The sequence below is a fragment of the Diorhabda carinulata genome, chromosome 8, assembly GCF_026250575.1.
Source record: "Diorhabda carinulata isolate Delta chromosome 8, icDioCari1.1, whole genome shotgun sequence".
NCBI lineage: Eukaryota > Metazoa > Arthropoda > Insecta > Coleoptera > Chrysomelidae > Diorhabda > Diorhabda carinulata.
The window spans coordinates 16412191-16432131 of NC_079467.1; the positions used below are offsets into that span (position 1 = coordinate 16412191).

At 34.0% G+C, this 19941-nt stretch overlaps 2 protein-coding genes across 4 annotated transcripts; both read left to right on the forward strand.

Moving 5' to 3' along the window:
- Window positions 1-452: 452 nt before the first annotated feature.
- On the forward strand, window positions 453-7719 carry LOC130897296 (facilitated trehalose transporter Tret1-like). 2 transcript variants are annotated; one of them, XM_057806071.1, is made up of 3 exons: window positions 492-622; window positions 2225-2439; window positions 6157-7719. In XM_057806071.1, the coding sequence occupies exon 3, from the start codon at window positions 6297-6299 to the stop codon at window positions 7476-7478; it is 1182 nt and encodes a 393-aa protein (XP_057662054.1). In that variant the 5' UTR covers window positions 492-622; window positions 2225-2439; window positions 6157-6296; the 3' UTR covers window positions 7479-7719. The 2 variants fall into 2 exon arrangements, with proteins under 2 accessions (XP_057662053.1, XP_057662054.1); XM_057806070.1 differs by lacking the exon at window positions 2225-2439 and having other exon boundaries at window positions 453-622.
- Window positions 7720-11898: 4179 nt separating this feature from the next.
- Window positions 11899-16163, forward strand: LOC130897295 (facilitated trehalose transporter Tret1-like). Of its 2 annotated transcripts, XM_057806068.1 has the most exons (3): window positions 11909-12114; window positions 12761-13276; window positions 14822-16163. In XM_057806068.1, the coding sequence occupies exon 3, from the start codon at window positions 14962-14964 to the stop codon at window positions 16141-16143; it is 1182 nt and encodes a 393-aa protein (XP_057662051.1). In that variant the 5' UTR covers window positions 11909-12114; window positions 12761-13276; window positions 14822-14961; the 3' UTR covers window positions 16144-16163. The 2 variants fall into 2 exon arrangements, with proteins under 2 accessions (XP_057662050.1, XP_057662051.1); XM_057806067.1 differs by lacking the exon at window positions 12761-13276 and having other exon boundaries at window positions 11899-12114.
- Window positions 16164-19941: the final 3778 nt, after the last annotated feature.

Below are 19941 nucleotides of genomic sequence, written 5' to 3' on the forward strand. Positions count from 1 at the left end.
TGTTTAAAAGTGTGATTTAGTTTTTGTGCTGTCGATGGCTTGTGAAGTTTTATACATTGTCTTCTAAACGCTTCATGCTCTCGACTGTACCATTCTTTTATCCTGTATGTATGTATAATTTAGAAAATATATTTATATATAAATTCTGATTTCGCAACTTCAAACACCTATAAATTTTTTTCCTGTCGCAGCATTATTTTCACGTCATCTAATCACTTCCGAATTTTTTGCATCAAGTCCCGGAAGCCGTATATTATTACAATTGTCCAAAAACAATTTTGGTTTCATTTAACAAATGAGCTTGTGTTGATAATCAAGTAGATGTTTTTAATACTGCAATTTATCTCACTGATTTAATCTTTTAGCACGTAAGTGGTATTATAGTGAGACAAGTTAAATATTTATCCATTCATTTCCCATTGTTTTTTCTTTCTCGTTCAAAATAGGAATAGAATACTTACCAGATTAACTTTAACGTTTCGTTTGGTTAACGTATCCACACAATGAATTTCATTTTGTTATTTGAATATAATTAGGGCGATTTATATAAAAAAACTATTGTCGCAGAAAATAAGCGAGATGAAAGGAAATAATTATTTTCTTTATTCCTCAGTAATATCAGGTAAGCTATAATTGGAATATTATTTCTCCTCCAACATAATCCCCTCTCAACTCTACCCACTATACGCTCAACTCCCTCAACGCTAGTTGAGAGCGTATGTTTTCATGTATTTTGAAGTGCTCTTTCCATTGAAAACTACGTCTAAACTCTTCAATAAGGTGCCAAAATTAGGGAAAAAAGTTATTTTCGTAAAAACCGGTAATTAACTAGAAAAGACTAATCTGATTGGAATTTTGTTAAAGAAATGTATATTTTACCAGTATTCAACTTCTAAACTATGATACCAGAGGCGCCCAAATAGTTTTCATCCTTCACATAAGATTTTCATTATTTCATTATTTTCCTCTACAATAACATGGAGTTTATTCTTTTCCCGTGTTTAACTAAAAATATATTTCATATTTCAGATTTGAAATAATTGAAAAATTCATTATTCAGCATATTATTTGAAATATATCTTGTTCTAAACGAAATAAGAACCTGAATTTATTTAAATAGATTTAAAAAAAATTTAATTTCTTACAACCCTTCAAGTATATTCAACATACAGTGTAAATCGTTCTGTTCATCATCCAATAATTTTATTTCATCGTCCTAAACTGTACATCAGAAAATATTTTAAAATATTATTGTTGCTCTGTTATGCCTTTTATGTTTCACTTAAGGAGGCTGATGGATGAAGATATAAGTTAGGTATTTTAGCAATTTCCAACAATTATTCGATAAGAATCTTAGACTAGCTGAATGTGCATGGGAAAAAAACAAACAAAATATAATTATTGATAGGAATAAACAACAACAAACCTTTGTGACCCCTTTCGAAACACGCCGAAAGATGTGACACAAGAAATTTATTCTCACATGACCCCTCGTTTTTGAGTTATACACGACCCCTCGTTTCTGAGTTATAGGTAATTAAAGTTGTGAAATCAGCATTTATATTTAAGTATATTTTCTTTAATAATAATCTCTAATATACATTCGAACATTGTGAATTTTAAATGGATGATGAAAGCCGAGTGTGGCTAATTCCCAATGGTTAAAAATCCGTAAGTTTTACAGGGACCACCTGTACATTCTGAAGGTAGCAAATATGAAATTTTTAATCTATTTTCTGACAAAAAGATACTCCTCAATTAACTTGATAAAATGTATGGTTTAGGAGATATGCAGATTTTTAAATCGTTGTTCATGCCAAGGAAACCATTCGACATAAAGACACAATCAGAAAAAAATTCATATAAATTGTAATTATTTATTGGAAATTCTTACAGTAGGCATTAAATCACAATCAAACATTTCTAAATGAACTGCATACTGTCAAACATCGTTTTACTTACATAAGGAAGAAATGGAAATGTTAAAAACATATTGGTTAACCTACAACTCAATGTACGAAGTGGGCACTTTGCACTTCTACACTTTTCCGGAGTCTACGGAGGATATTTTTCTGAATTTGCGAGGGCTTTCCAAGATTCTGGCTTATAGCTTCACAATGGAAGTTTTATCAATCAATTCGTGCGTTCCTTGTGTTTACCGGTTCTGCATAAATCAAACTTTTGAGATATCTTCCTAAAAATGAATCCATTGTCTTTGATTCAGGGGAACGTGATGGCCATGCAAGTGAACTTTCCCGACCAATCTACTTATTAGGAAACATGTTATTGAGATGACTCCATCGTAAACAAAAATCAAATGGATTGGCGAATATTTAAGAGGAATATCACATGGGTAGAAAATCATTTTGGAAAAATTCTAAGTATTTGTGACCATTCAGGTTATTATTTAAAAAAATAAGGACCTGCTAAATTGAGTAAGTAAGTATTTCCAATTAATAATTGCAATAATATAGCAGATGAAATGGATTCAGTTTTTCAAAGATTCAAATTTTTGTATGTTGGCACCAAATATTTCTGATGAAAATAAATATATTTTCTAGAGCCGATATCTTGAGAACGGTCAGTCGAGCGAACATTTTGCATCGGGCGGAAAAATTAGTAAATTTCATAAACTTTCGAATGGCGTGAGCAAAAATATTAAACAATCTTTGCATTTTGGATAAAACTCAATTTTATTGACCAATTTTTGGAAAATTCCTGATTTGAGAAACAAGCAAAATACATGAGTGTGCACAATTTCGCAAGTACTCGGAAAAAAAGTCTATATTGACTGGACTACTAAGTCTAACGATTTTTTCAATTTTCTCAAACAGAAAACTCCGCAAAATACATATTGGTCTTTGCATGACATTTCCATCTTTCTGAAACAGCATCAGACTAAACCATAATTTCTAGCAGCCAAAATCGAGGGTATCTAAATCAGGTGAATATGACAGACTAGACAATGAATCCTTATGCAGTTTTTATAATTTTTCATCAACAATAGGGAACGAATATCAATGTTCATTGTCGTGGAGAAACAAAACTCTTTTCTTGAAGAAGTGCGGTCGTTTTTCTTTGAGTTCAGCATCAAAACCTGTTAGAGCTTGACTTATATGCTGTATCGATAAATTCCCAATAAATGACATGATCGTCATCAATGCTCGGTGACTATTCTCGACGTATCCTATTTGTGCGGACCTTCGTAAACTTTTTCCGCCTCTCGTAATCTAATTGAATTAAAGGTAATTAGAAAAAGACAAGGAGTTTAACATATTTGTTCAATGCCAAAACTTTCACTTTGATATAAGGGGTTTTCCAATAAGAGGTGTTATTTTGATATTCAAAGAAAAATGCCATTTTTTGGGATAAATGATCGGATGTTTATTTCATTATAAAGAGTAAGGTATGCCGTTAATAATGGAACACAACATCAGCCAAATGGCCGCCACGACTGCGCTTACAAGACCATATCCTTTTCATGAAATTTTCCGTAACCAAATTGCAAAGCGGCTGCTTTATGTTCTCGATAGCCTCACGAATTCCATCTTTGAGGTCTTGAATCGATGCTGGACTGTTGGCGTACACCTTATCTTTCACGTGGCCCCAAAGGAAAAAGTCGCAAGGTGTTGAATCACAAGATCTCGGTGACCAATTTTGAACACCTCTTCGAGATATAACACGGTCCGGAAATTTTTCCCGTAAAAGATCGATGGTTTCGTTGCTTGTGTGGCACGTAGCGCCGTCTTGTTGAAAGTAAACGTTGTCCAAATCAATACCATCCAATTCCGGCCATAAAAAATTATTAATCATCGCGGATAGCGCAATCCATTCACCGTAACTGTTGCTCCAGCCTCCTTTTCGAAAAAGTAAGGTCCAATGACACCGCCAGACCATCAACCGCACCAAACAGTCACGCATTGAGGATGGAGAGGATTTTCAACAATAACTCTTAGGTTTTCCGAGCCCTAGATTCGACAATTTTGTTTATTGACGTAACCACCAAGGTGGAAATGGGCCTCATCAGTTAAGATGATTTTTCGATGAAATTCCGGATGATTTTCATGCATTTAAAGGACCCAATCAGCAAAGACACGACGTTGTTGATGATCGGCCGGCTTTAGTTCTTCTTCTTGTGTTAACTGAACTTTATAGGCTTTAAGACCCAAGTCTTTATGCAAAATACGGTGTAATGACGTTTGTAGAATGGCTAATTCCAAAGAACGACGAGGAATGGACAAACCTGGATTTTCTTCAACACTTTGGGCTACAGCAGCAATATTTTAAGTTGTTCTTGAGCGACGTGCACGGGTTTTATTCTTCACATCACTAACTTGTCTCAACAGCTCTAATTTTTTCACTAATTTCTGTATTGCGGTCCGAGAAGGTGCTTCACGTCGACCCAAAAATGTTTTAGTTTTACGAACCGTCTCTGCCAAACTTTCACCATTTTTATAGTGAATTTTAATAACTTCAATGCGTTGTTGAAGCGTGTATCGTTCCATTTTCATTAATGGCGTAGTTTCTACTTGTCAAATGTCGAAAAATGACAGCTCAAAAGTGACATTTACCGAAATAGCGGGCTGTTCAAAATAAGACCTCTTCACATTTTAATAGAAATCTCGAATGCTTGCTTACATTATACACTATAGGTCAAAAGTTTTTACCCAGCTTATAGTTTGCGATATTTGGTTAGAAAAAAATAGTGATAATGGAGCAAATTTCAACGTTTAGGATGCGAGCACTGACAACTGACGGTTAGACAAAAGAAAAGAATAGAGACTATAAAAACGGACAACTTGAGAAGATCTTGCAGGATATCCTGAACAGAGCATATACGAAATGAAGATATACGACGAAGAACAGATCGAGAATAAAGATTAAGCAATTGCTCTCGGACGGACATATGATGAGGATAGAGCAGAATAGGTGGCCGAAAAAAGCATTGATGTATCAACCAGAAAATAGAAGAAGACGAGGAAGACCCTCAAGGAACTGGAAGGAAGGAATTGAAGAGACCATGAAAGACATAGCTGATTCATTCATGTAACCTCCTCCATTATTTTGGTGCATAATTTCGGCATTGTTCGTAATAATTTCGATAAACAATCGTCGTCTATTTGGTTCCATTCAAGATATTTAAAAGAGGTCTAGTGGAAGTAGGACACTTTCCTGTCCAATTTGGTCCACGATAACTCAATCGAGTTAAGGTTAGTCAAATCGTTACTCTGATATTTTTCATTTCATCATTTTCAATTCTTTTAAAAAATACTCTTCGCACAGCGTTGAGATGTATTTTCATGCTGTAAAGTAAATTTTCTGCCGATAAAGCGCTGGCCAAATTCTCTTTCAATATTTTTATTGACTTTTTTCAAAATCCCTTCAATTTTTACAAGTTGCCTAAAATATCTCCAAACCATCACCTCTGCTGTGCCTCACAATCATGATTACACATAGATCTAGCTTCCGCTCTCCCATTGACCTCTTTCTTAGATACAAAAACCTCAAAATTCGACTCCTACTACACAAAACTCTTTTCCAATCTTCATGCGTCCATTCTTTTGTTTTTTATACCACGACAACCTCTCAATATTATTCTTTGTCTTGAAACCATTCCAAATCGGCCATTTTCTCATATATTCAATCGATAGTTCCTTGGTTTTATTAATTCCAAAATCTATAGTCTATATTTGATGGAACGAAAATTTCACGAAAAGATATCTTCTTACAAAAAGTATGAATCACAGCACGTTCTTGCTTCTCACAGGACTAACTGGTACTAAGATACATTCATAAATATGGAAGAAAAAATTTACAGCCGAACAATAATAAGCAAATCAACCAGTATTTGCAAGGTTCAACTTGTCGCACTCACAAATGAAATATAAACATATGCTCGTATAAAGTAAACAAATAATGGATACTATGATTTTTGGTTTGTAAGATACCGTTTCAACATTCGCTTGACAACATGAAAAATGAATTTGTTGCAGTGTATTATTTCGAAATTAATCGAATTGATTAACATGGGATGAGCAAAACGTTTGATCGGTACTGCATGGAATTTGATAAGATTTTGACTATCTTGAAGTATAAATCTATTTCAAATGTAACAACATCAAAATCTTCTAATCAAATGATACATGTTATTTTCAGTTAACTTGTTGTCATTTACTGCAAATGCTGGATTTCCTTGGACTTCGCCGTTTCTTCCCAAGCTAAATGGGCACGTAGATCCTGATAAAAACCCTATACCATATGGAATCTCAGTTCTAGAAGAATCGTGGATAACGACGATGTTGAACGTTGGTGCTTTGTGTGGGCCACTATGTACCGGCCAAATCTCTAGAAAAATTGGAAAGAAAATGACGCTCTTGTTATTCTCCATACCAGTTCTTATTTCGAATATAATTTTAATTTTTGCAAATACTGTTTGGCATTTCTACACATCAAGATTTCTTTTGGGAGTAGGTGTAGGTTGTGTTTATTGTATTATACCAGCGTATGTTGCTGAGATATCGGATGTACCTAATAGAGGTAAAATGGGTATGTGCATGTCTGTTATGAACCTTATAAGTCATATGTGTGTTGTATGTATCGGGCCTTACGTAACCGTCAGAACATTTGCTTGCATGAGTTTAGTTCCCTTAATCTTATTCATTATGATTTTCATCACTTTCATACCTGAGAGCCCTTATTACTTAGTTTCCCGAAATAGAATGTCGGAAGCTGAAAATTCTTTGAAAAAGTTTAGACAAACGTCAGACGTAAAACATGAATTAGTCGAAATAAGAAATAGTGTCAGAGAAACTAAAATAGAGGGTTCTTTATACGATATTTTCAAGACAAAAGTAGTCCTGAAAGGTCTAATTCTCACTGTTGGTTTAATGTTGAGTCAACAGTTATGCGGCGCTCAGCCATTAAAAGCTTACCAACAAGAAATATTCCAGTCTACTGGTAGTAATATACCCAGTGAAATTTTAGTAATGATAGTTGGAATTTTCCAATTTATCCCGAATATTCTAATTGTTTTTATTGTAGATAAAGTGGGTAGAAAAATACTTTTATTACTGTCTTATTTTGGATTACTTATTTCTTTAGTAACAATTGGAATGTTTTTTTATTTTCAAGAGCAAAACTTCGACGTTGGTAGTATACTTTGGGTTCCAGTAGCAAGTTCTTGCTTATTTATGGCTTCTATGAAACTCGGTGCTGGTCCAGTGGCATGGTCTTATGTGGGTGAAGTTTTCCCATCAAATTTACAGATTTATATGAGTTCTATTGTTACTTTTTCTATGTATTTTTTTGGTATAATTGTTACTTTTATATTTCCCATCATGTTCAATTACATAGGAATGGCATGGACTTTCTGGATTTTTGCAATTTGCACTTCAGCGTCTATAGTATTCATTATATTCAAGGTACCTGAAATAAAAGGAAAATCGTTTGTTGATATTCAAATGCTACTCAAAAAATGAAGCAAAAATTGATTATTTATCCCATTATTTATACTCCACTAGGGAAACACCAGTGGGGATAAAATCATATTGTATAATATGAATATATATGATAATAATAAATATATATGAATTGGGTATTAGAGACTGAGCATTAGCAATCAATAATTTATGGTTTTAGAATCGACCAATTAAAATATGTGTAATGTATTTATTTTTGTTTCGTCTTCTTGAATTTGTTAATAAAACTAATAATATTCAATATTATGTTTTTTCTAAGTTCCCTTACGAAGTAAATCCTCCGCCTCTTCTTCTGAACACCAACCTGGAGCTGTTCAACAAATTATTTGGATTCCCCATGTCGCCTTGCGGGCTCGCTTCGTCATTCTCTCACTCAACTCAAATGCTGCTCGATCTAGATCATAATTTTGATGCGCTGTACTACTTGAATGTATTGAGAAACCAGATTAAAGTAGTTTAATTTTCTTAACATCCTCACCAAGATGGTCTTCTGAAAGTTCGTCGATGTGCGACTCCAAATCATCTCTGTTCACCATCCATCGTTCACTGTAGAAAGTAGAGAGTATCATCCTGCATTCCATCAGAGTAGGGTAATTTGGGCAAACTCCTCTTGCGAATAGCGTGCTAAAGCCCTATATCTGAATAGAAGTTGTATAATATAATACTCAACTTCAAAATTCGGCAAAGTGCCTTTCTTTTAGAATTTACACTCGGGCTTTCGTCCACTTCAGTCTTTGATCTTGCTCCAGAGATTTTCGCCATTCTCCTATGGTGCAAGTTTTGTTTCTTATGGAATTCTCATCTCGAATACCTCCGCCTTTTTCAAATATAATGCATTTTTTTCTAAGGCAAGTAGTTTCACAGTAATTTCAGCAATCACCATTATGGCTGGCAACCTTAGTATTATCTGTGCTTAAGGTGCGGTTCACAGGGCACAACTCACTTCAAATTAATTCAATTAAATATAATGAGACATCGCTCAGCTGAGTACACTATTGACTCACAGCGTGTTCGTCGACAGAATTTTTAAGATAGTTGGAAATCTTAAAATTTTCTTTTGGGAACAATTGATGGATTTGGCTGAAAAATATTCAGCATTATATTAAATTGAAAGCGTTTCAAAGATAATATCTTGAAAATGGTATTTGCCGCATACATCGGTAGAAGAATGAGCAAGCACCACCGATTGTCTTTCATGAAAAACTGTCGTGAGACCAGAATAATTGACAAAAATTGACTGCGCGAATAATACTTGTAGCTCTCAGTACTGTCTAATGTACTAACTCCAGTATTACATCTATAGTAAACCGGCTTTCTCTACTAGCCAGGGCCTCAGCGTTTTCTATTGAAGACTGTGAACCCGCCCTAATGAGTTTCTGCAAAAAATTTCCGGTTGTATCCATCAATCACAATGATCGATTTGACATGGGAAAGGTAGTGTCATTCTTACCCTTGCGAATAAGCACAAAGACATTCCATCATGAACAGAAAATTCCTCTTCGCAATTAGTAATTAAATACATCCATCAGTAGATAAAGCTGATACAACAAGAACCAAACAAAAACTTCAGTTCCTTCAAGCTCTTCCAATTCGAATAATGAAATATCCTCTCTCCTTTAGAGTTGATTGGAAACAGAGCATGAACAAGCTTCTCTATGATCAGTTCATCCATTCTACCCGTTGTTGGGTGACAATCTCATAACATAGCCCCTAGAGATCGTAATTGATATCCTCGTATAATTTTTTACAGCAAGTAAACTTCCTCTGAGCTATAGTCTTACAAAACTCTTTTCTAGCTGTTTCATATTCTGAAGACGATAACTTGGTTACTGAAACGCACGTCAGACAGTGTAATTGTGAGTGTTGGTATAGTGGTAGTGTAAACAGAATAAATGTCACCAACGGTTCCAGAAATTCCAACTTCGTTATATGTATGCCTATTGAGAAGATATCAAAATACGCGTTATTTAAAAATTGTTCTGACCCATAAGTTTCTTTAAAAGAAATGGGGTGTTTTATAGGTATACTTATTTTTAATGGCATACCAAGAAACAAGAATTATTGAGACAGTCATCAACTCGAGACGCAGGGAACGTCTTTTGAAAATTTGACGATTTTTTCACTTTGAACCAATGGACACAGGATAAAAAAAATTTTAACTTATAACCAGCCTGAAGAACACCTATGCTATGACAAAATTATGACTAAATACTTTGGAAATCATAGCTTAAAGGAATCATTCGGGTGAAACCAGTACGTTTTGGTTTTAGAATGTGGTGCATGAATACAAACGGGTAAAAATAACATAGAATGCAAAAAAATATATGGGTATTTATGTTAAACAAGATCATCTTAAAATAAAAGATGAAATAATGTTTTTATTTATTAATTCATTCATTATTAAGCATTAAACACATTTCTTTTTCCCAGTGAGACTTCTTTTGGTACAGTTTCGCTCGTAGGAAGCATCTGGAAGGTCTTTTTGGAGCGTCCAACAGTAGTCCGCCGTCATTGAGACGCTCCATCTTCCCTGGTATCTTTCTTCTATCTCCTCAATATCGAGATGAAATAGTTTACCATGCTCTTCCCCGGATCTCCTAAATTTTTTGGAAAGTAGACGATGTGGGAATGAAGAAAATGAACTTTTAAACTCATTAGGTAACCTAAAGCTTGAAATGCTTCCAACATTCTTTTGACGAATTGTTTATTGTTAGGGTCTCCATTATTTCCTAAAAATTTCTCTGACCTCTTTGAAGGCGATTTACCCTTCTCTACGAGGATCCGTTATGGTTGTAATGAATTTTGGATCAACCATAAACCGTCTAATATATGATCCAATGAAAACACCTTCTTTCAACTTACCGCCGAGAGACCTGGAAACTTCTATATAAGTATTTGAAGCAATTTCCATCTCTTGGAAGTGCTTTCACCAATTGCTTCATCTATCCCAGCTTATGTGAAGCGGTGGTATTAGAACTTTATTAGTAGGCACCAAAGTTTCATGTAGGACGTTCTTTTCGCCAACGTTCCGTTCCCTCGGAGGTCAACACTTTTCGGTCCAGTAATTTGCTCGGTCTCTACTATCCTATAGACACAAGAAGCAAGGGAATTTGCTAAGCTCAGATTTTTGTTCGAGCATCATTTCCAAAATTTCAAAATCACCACACACTTGCCAACCGTGGTCTTTATATTTCAATTTGCAAAGAACCAATTCCAAGGTCTTGTAGGTGAAATTGACTACTACTGAAGTAACAATCATGATTATTTTTCTCGCGCTATACCTAGGAATCGCATATAGGAAAGATTTTTCTTGCCCTTAAACCAAAGGTCTTCAATACATCTCTTGCAGACTTTATGAGGTGCTCAAACTTTATCCTGATCTCCGAGTTTTGAGCCTAAATAAGCGAAGTATACTTTTTTTACAAAGTCCGTAATATCAAGTTTTCGCCACAAATATAACAGAAACTGTCAGGCGAACTCACACACTTCCGCACAATATTAACCAGGATCTATAGAACAATGACGAGTTAATACGTTAATACTTTTTACACTATCGGTGCGTGCCGTTAAGGTTACAACATAGTTATGTTTGTTAACTTAGCTCACATAGGGCGTTATTTATTTAGAAAGTAATGAAACGTTATGGCCTGTGTGCATTTAAAAACAATAATCAAAATAACTTACTTTTTTATGACTTCAAGTTAGCCCAAAAATTCCCTTTTTTAATAAAATTTTGAGTTTTGCACAATAACCTAACGTTCTGGAATTTTTTAAATGTTTTTCTAATTTTCAAAACAACTAAACGCATAGAAATCAGTTAAAAACAACTGGACAGTATTTTTGTTACAGACCGGTTGAGGAAGGTTGTTTGTCGTCAAGTAGAAAAATGTGTCAAAAGTGTCAAATCGGCTTCTGTAGAGACTGTTTTCCAATTTCGTTTACAAAATGAGATTTGTCTAATCAATTTACTGAATTTATCCTGATTTATTGGCCTAAAATCAATAAAAAAAAAGATTCAAAAATTATTAATGAGTATTTTTTGATAAATTTCAACAAGAAGGTAGTCAAAGCGCCTAGCGTTTCATTTTGTACCATCCTGTGTTTCAAAAAGTTAGGAATATGGAACAAAAAAAATCAGAATCCAAATTTTCTTGTGTTAATAATCTTAAAAAATACAAAAAACTAACTTTCTCTCAAAAAAAAGAAACTAGGCTTTAATTGGTTAATGAATGCGTGAGTAGGTGGTTTCTTTTCAAATTGATAAAAAATTTTAGGTTCACTTATTTTGTATTTTTTACCAAGTTGACAAAGAATTGAAAGTTCACTAATTATGTATTTGTTACCAAGTAGATTTATCTGATTGATTCAATCTGTTTGCACGTAAGAGGTACTTGGTAAATCAGTTTAAATATTTGATCATTCAGTCCTCATTGTTTTTTGCTTAAAATATGAATGATATATCAACTGATTAACTTCATTATAATAGTTTGTCTGGTAATAGTATCCATATCATGAATTTCAGTTTATTATTTGGATATTGTAAAGATAATTTCAAAAGAGGACCTATTATCGCAAGAAATTAACAAAATGGATACTAATGGGAATAATTATTTTTTGTTTTTCTCAGTGATATCAGGTGAGCTGTTAGTGAAATATAATTTTCTGAAGCTTAAATTTATTAAATAATAATTGATTCACATTTTGACGTCTCTGGCCAGCTGATTTTTTTTCTACTGTTTCCCCTGTTTTAAAGAAAAAACACATGAATACCGTTGTTTAAAACCAAAACATTTATTAATTACAACTTAAGTATCTAAATATATAACCTTATTTTCCTAGCAAGTATCATAATACATTCTGCACCCCAATCATTCCCATTTTTTTACATAGTCCTCGTCCGATGAAAATCGTTTTTCCTACAAGTGAGACTACGAGGTTAGAGGAAAAAATTCGCTGTTCACCTTATCTCGTGAATTTGATGGGTAGTCGCAGAAGTGTAAATCTTGTATTTCAGCCATGAACTAAACGGTAAGAAAGAACATTGTACTGATGACTTTCTCTCTCTAAAATGCGGTCGATTCAGTGCCATTTTTTCCTTCTCTTTATCAAGCAATGATGCAACATATTCTTTCCCCATGGATCCACATTCTTGTAAAGGGTTCATTAACAAATTCACGTGATTATCCACACAATGATCACCAGCACTTTTCTGCCCGATGAAACCGTCTGCCTTTTTCGGAGCAGAATTGCTCTTTGTAATGAACTGTTTTTTTTCATTTCAGGAGAGTCATTTTGATCAAACTGCATCAATGAGACCTGGAAAATATTGATTCGAGTGCGTTTTTGGTCCAAAGTTTTGATTTCTTACGCATGCACAATTCTTCAAGCAGTAAATGCGTTCTTTCAATATGTAGATGTCTCTTCAGTTTTTCCAATTCCAATCTGACGGTCGTTAAGGGGAATTTTTTCATGAAATCGCTGGTTGTCACAGTTTGTGATCTTCCCCAACGCTCGTCGTCAGTCAAGATGCTACGGCCCCGTTTGAGCTCGGCTACCCAAAATTTTAACATTGTAGATGATGATGCAGAGACACCCTACACATAGTTCAACACTTCTTCAATTTCCGTAGCTGTATTGACCTACAAAAAAAAATAGTTGATGGCAGGTCGGAAACTTTCCAGAAAACCATCATATTCATATGATAAATATAAATTATTATAAAGATCTGATGGAGAGAACAAAACACATAATATGAAAAGATTATGGAAGCTACTTTCTTTGGACTACCTTCCATTTAGGTAAAATTCTATCACTGGAATTCAAATGAAGTTTTTTCTCTTTTACGTTGTGTATTAGAATAAAATGCTAGAATAATCTCTTGAGCATAACTAAACATTAGGTTTATATAATGAGCTAGGTTCTCATCATCCCTGTTTTGCGCATGATTTGAAAAGCAGAGTTTTAGTTCTCATCAGCAATAAAAGCCGCAACTCTACTAGTCTGCTTGTTCCAGCTTTCTTGAGCCCACTCTAAGTAGAAAAAACAATATAATCCAAGTTATGATCATCAATTTTATCTTTTATTTTTCGTTTTAGTAAAATGCGATTTGGGATTTCGCAAGCCTTTTTATTTGAATCCGCTGTTCACTCTTTCTTTTCTTTTTGATATGAAGTTAGAATAACTATGATGGCTGTCTTTCCAAAAAATTACCAGTTTTTTTCAAACAATTTCTACTGTTGCACATTTCATCATCTCAATTTTTCGCTACCTTCAAACAATTCTATTACTTCAAGCTGTGACAATTTATGGTATAAGAATCAATTTAATTTGAGGGCAGTTGTAGAAAAGGTTTTCAGAAGGGTCATGGCGCTTCAACCCTAAGAAACATGTACTTTTGAATACGAAATCTAACGCAAATTCTGTGAATTTCGATATACCAAAATTGTCCATAAAATAATATGAATTTTCACAATAAAAAACATGTTGATCGGCATTGAATAATACTGATGGGAAAGCTAAGAATCCCCTCTATTTTTCGACTTACTCGATGTTCAAATTAATACATTTTCACAAGGGGTATAAAACCTTTTATATTCCTCAGTCGTAGAAGTTTGTCACCGCGCCTGAACGACAGCTTTATCTCGAAGAAGAGATGGAGCCGCTTCCTTACGTTACCGTTTGTTGTCATCCCTCAGCAGGACCCACCTTAAACAAACCTTGCATATCCTAAGCGGTCTCTCAAAATGTTATGAATGCAAGACTTGGCTAATATCAGGGATAATCTCGGTGAGGTCTAGAGCCAACCACTTCATGCGAAAACACCAGAAAGATGTTCGTCTGTAGGTCTTCTATTTGATTACCGCACGCTAGTCTCTCTAAATCTCGTCTAACAGCGTTTTCAGCATTTGTAACTCCTTGAGAACCTTATTCAATGGACAACAACTGCGTTGAGGGTTTATTTTGAATTATGAATCTAGCGATAATAAACTATTCACTCACCACTTTTAGTAAAAGTCATGATTACTTTTCTAAACCGATGTAAAATTGTCATATTTGGTAAGTGGGAGTCATATGACATGTTTGGATAAACCTACTTTCACTTTTTCTATCCCCGGTAATTGTCTACCTGTTCTTAACAATTAGGTTCCTATATCCATACTTTCAGTTTTTAATCATTGGTCACCTATATTAAGAATCTATGTGTTTGTGATTGCTATTTCTGTACTGAAAAATGAGGTAAGCTCATATACATAACTACTGTTGTTGAACTGGAAACTGTCAAAATGTAATTTATGCTTTTTCAGAGCTGAACAACTCAATTAAATTATAAGCGTTCTTTTCAGTTAACTTGCTGTCGTTTTCTGCCAATGCTGGATTTTCGTGGACTTCGCCGTTTCTTCCAAAGCTAAATGGACACGTAGATCCTGAAAAAAACCCCATACCATATGAAATCTCAGTTGTAGAAGAGTCGTGGATAACGACGATGATGAACATTGGTGCTTTGTGTGGGCCACTATGTACCGGCCAAATCTCTAGAAAAATTGGAAAGAAGATGACGCTCGTGTTGTTTTCTATACCAGTTCTTTTTTCAAATATAATTTTAATTTTTGCAAATACAGTTTGGCACTTCTATACATCCAGATTTCTTTTAGGATTGGGTGTAGGTTGTGTTTATTGTATTATACCAGCGTATGTTGCTGAGATATCGGATGTACCTAATAGAGGAAAAATGGGTTTATCCACGTCTCTCATAAATCTCATAAGTCATATAAGTGTCGTTTCCATCGGACCTTATGTAACCATTAAAACATTCGCTTACTTAAGTTTGATCCCCACAATCTTATTTATAGTAATTCTAATTCCTTTCATACCTGAAAGTCCTTATTACTTTGTATCTCGAAATAGAATGTCAGAAGCTGAAAATGCTTTGAAGAAGTTCAGGCAAACGTCAAACGTGAAACTTGAATTGATTGAAATTAGTAATAGTGTCAATGAGACGAAAATAGAGGGATCTTTCTACGACATATTCAGAACAAGAGTGGTTTTAAAAGGTCTGGTTGTCACTGTTGGTTTGATCGCAGCTCAACAAGTATGTGGCGCTCAACCTTTGAATGCTTATCAACAAGAAATATTTCGGTCCACTAGTAGTAATATACCCAGTGAAATTTCAGTAATGATTGTTGGAATTTTCCAATTTATCCCTAGTATACTAATTGTTTTCATTGTGGATAAAGTAGGTAGAAAAATACTTTTACTACTTTCTTATTTCGGGTTACTTTTATCTTTAATAACAATTGGAATTTATTTTTATTTCAAAGAACAGAACTTCAATGTTGATAGTATATTCTGGGTTCCAATAGCAAGTTCTTGCTTATTTATGGCTTCTTTTAAGCTCGGTGCTGGTCCTGTGGCTTGGTCTTATGTGGGTGAAGTTTTTCCATCAAATTTACAAATATATATGAGTTCTATCGTTACTTTTGCTATGTTTCTTTTCGGTATAATTGTTACTTTCATATTCCCAATTATGTTCACTTATATAGGTACAGCATGGACATTTTGGATTTTTGGAGTTTGCACGGCAACTTCTATCATATTCATAATAATCAAAGTACCTGAAATTAGAGGAAAATCTTTCGTTGATATTCAAATGATTCTAAAAAAATAAATAAAATATCTTAGACATTAGATTGTTTTCATTTTTTGGAACGTTACCAACAAGCTGTTCCATTAGCACACCACGCCTTTATAATAGTGACTTCAAGGTCCTCAACAGTTATATTTTTGAGTCAAGAATTATTCTTCACATTTAAGCTGAGTTGATTATTTCTAAGAGCATGTTAGTCAGTTTTATTAGACTGCATCTATGTGCTGTCCATAATTCAATATCTTCAAGCACTCCACTTCTGCTTTACACTATTTTTTATGTACATACTATGAAACCAAGTTACTATTTTTTTGAAACGTGAAAGCAACGATATAAGCGATTTCAAATGTGAATATATAAGTTCGTTATTTCTTATTATAATCTCTTCTTAAGTATAACTAGCAAAATAAGCGGGTTATAGTTCTCCCCTGAAAGTACTACTTACAAGATTTGTATTCTCCCACCTAGTCGAGAATAAACTGATTCCGCCGTCCTCATCGAGGCTAGAAGCCAACCAGGAAATATCATTGTAGGTATGGTCCGCGAGGCAGCGGCTTTTTCTTTCAAAAAAATTTTATCCTGGCTGAGCGCAACATGGTACGCTGTACACACATTTCTTATCACAGAACAGCTTCAATATCATCGATGATGTTCATTAGCCACAAAAAACTGGAGCTCCTAAAAAAACTACCTGCTTAGATAAATATCGATATCCATGTTTAGTTGAAAATACTGAAAGTAAAAAAATTGGCTTTTCTTCCTCCAACCTCAGTTGCTGCTCATCAACCTCTTATTTGGGTATATTAATAAGTTCAAGTGTGGCTTGGTTATCAGCTAGACCGTACAGACTGGGGCTGGAGTTGGTCAATAATACTTTAGAACCCGTTCATACTTTATTACATCACACACAATTTTCTCCAACTGCATAAGGGATGTAGTGCTAAATGTGGTTGCAAAAAGTCTAGACTGTTTTGTTCTATGGCATGTACACCTTGTCAAGGCCTTAATATTGAATCACCAACAGTGGAGGATCCGTTTGATTCCAACGAGGCGACCAGAAGTTGAAAGTTACGACTCGGACGATTAAATTTCACAACTTCTTCTTAACTTCATATTTTCAATCTCTGCTAATTTCCATTATTTTGCAATAATTTCAAATTAAATATGATCGATCGCAAAAGACCCGTGGAATGGGCCTTCTGAGGAAAGCACGTTAAAAAACGCGCTAGTTATACAACCTCATAGGTGGCGCACTTATTTTTTTAACTTTGACCTTGAATAAAATTTTTTCCACACAAGGTAATAATGGGAAATTTCAAAATTTTATTTTCAATTATATTTTAAACAATTTCATAGATTTTCAGCTTGCTGGAAATTTATGTAACTTCGCATGTCTAAATTGACCGGGCTATAAATAGTTTGAGGTTTAATAAAACGAAGACTACAGTGGAATACACTTTTATTTACTCGATTCTAGTCGCTGTGAGCATTTTGATACATTATATATTACAGTTTGCGACCATTCTTTTAAATCTTAACATTACTTAACAGCTTTTTAGGTTAACAAATAACATATTGATGGAGATGAATATCGAAATACAATCATGTGTATTTTTTATATATTTTTTTATTTAATAGAAAACTTCCTAGAGCCACCGCTAGGGGTTTTGCAAAATCCTATACAACAACAAACACTTTGTAGGCACTACGAAGTTTTCCGAATCATACAAGATGAATAACTTTCTTGAACAAATACACGGGAATCTATAAAATAAATACACAACGGTGGAGATTGTCATTTTAGTAAACGAGTTTGTTTTTGTTATTATTGAAATTCATTGTTGAACAATCGTTCGATGGAAAAATTTTAAATATTGAAACATTATTATCAACTGAATCATTCCTAATTTATTATGTGTTCATTGATGTTGATTTAATGTTTAATGACAGTCAAAGATGTGATTTTACGTTGTATTTCTTTCGAATCAAGAAATATTCCTGTACTAACTTTGATACAATGTAACAAATTGAACGGCCGTGGAAGGAAGAAGAAAAGGTTTTACTTTTACTCATCCCATGAATTACTGATACAAATACAAAAAAAAAGAAAAAATCCATTTTATCAGTCTATTTTTTTCTATGGTTGCAGTGGCAGGGAGTTTTTAAATTGAGTAAACTGGAGTTTTATTCTAGTCTTTAAGGAATATTCATTCATCATCAGTCAGTCGTTTCTACTGCTGGACATAGGCCTGCCTTAATTTTTGCGACTGTGTACGGTTCCTAATAACTCAGATCAACATGTCAGAGGGCGTCTTTCACCATCTAAGGTCTTCACTCAATAATTCTTCTAGTCCACCAATGGTCTGTTCTTCTGTGCCCAATTCAATTTCAAGCCAGTTTTCTTACGACTGCATCCGTTAAACATTGGGGTTTCGGAACTAAAGTCAAGATAAAGGTTACCAAGGGCCACCCATGTTGGCCTTTGGCCACCCTAACCTATTTAATCTTCAGTTTATGAAAAACTTCTTCTTATCAGATATTTTCTATTATAACGCTAATAATAAAAAGGAACTTGGTTCAAAGGAAGATTTTGGCGTAACTCATCCTGAGAAGGTATAGCAGATGTTTTTTTATTGCTCCCTTTTTCCCCGAAACGTTTTTTTCTCTCGATTTACTCTAATACCTGCGTCACAGAAAACCTACAGCTTGTCTATCTATTTGAGCAAGTTTTATTATTACCTTTTCAATTTTGCAACGATTTAGGGAGAGTTGGAATGATTTTATACTCATTTATATAGTTTCTCAGTTCATCAACAGAAAAAAATGTCTTCTGAGCCAAACAAGTCCATTGACTTATTATATAGTGTTGCCCACAACAATAATATATTAGATATTAAATTCGATAACGTCAAGTTTTTGAAATGTTTTCTGCCTCAAATGGAAATCTGTGATGTTATTCATAGAAATCAACTTTTATATCCAATAAATACAATTGAGAATGATAAGAGTGGAATAATATTCTACTGATATTTTTCTCACGATCATAGAAAGGGGTCCGAAAATGGACAAAGCAACAATAAGAGAAATATGCTACACTCATTAGATGGTCATATTTGCAGAAGAAAAAGAAGCTCTAAACCAAAATTTTGGGAAAGAAATAACAGAAAGAATAGTAAACGCAGGAAAACTATTTGACGCAATAGCAACATTATTTTACCATATAATGAAATATTTAAGGTAATTCACAAAAGAGTAGCTATACCCATACTAACATAAGATTGTAAAACATGAATAATGACTCAAAGATGCAACAGAAAGATACAAATAGAGGAGATGAAATTCAGAACAATACATAAACTAAGATGGTTTGGATTTGAAAAATGGATAAACAAGGGAAGGATTACAAGAAGAATACTATAAGTCAGAACAAAAAAAGAAGAAAAAGAGGAGGACCAAGAAAGACATGGATGGATTAAATCAAAAACAGAGAGAAGAAACTACTTGAGGCAATATCACAAACAAAAGACCAAAATAGACACAGAAATAGTGAAAAAAGAAATTCAACCCCATATCTCACACCCCTAAGGACAAATTAAGTGAGTAAGTGAGGTATTTGAATGTGTCAATAATAAACTTCTATCAATCAAAAGGTACCAATAAATTTGTGAATATGGCAGTACTGAAATCTCGGATTATAACTTGTATTAATTTTGATACTAAATTAGTTGAAACTGGTGAATCTTAGGGTTTTATATATATCCAATACCCAGTATCCAATTGAGAATTGGGTGAGTTTCCAGGAACTGTCTAGTTTGAATT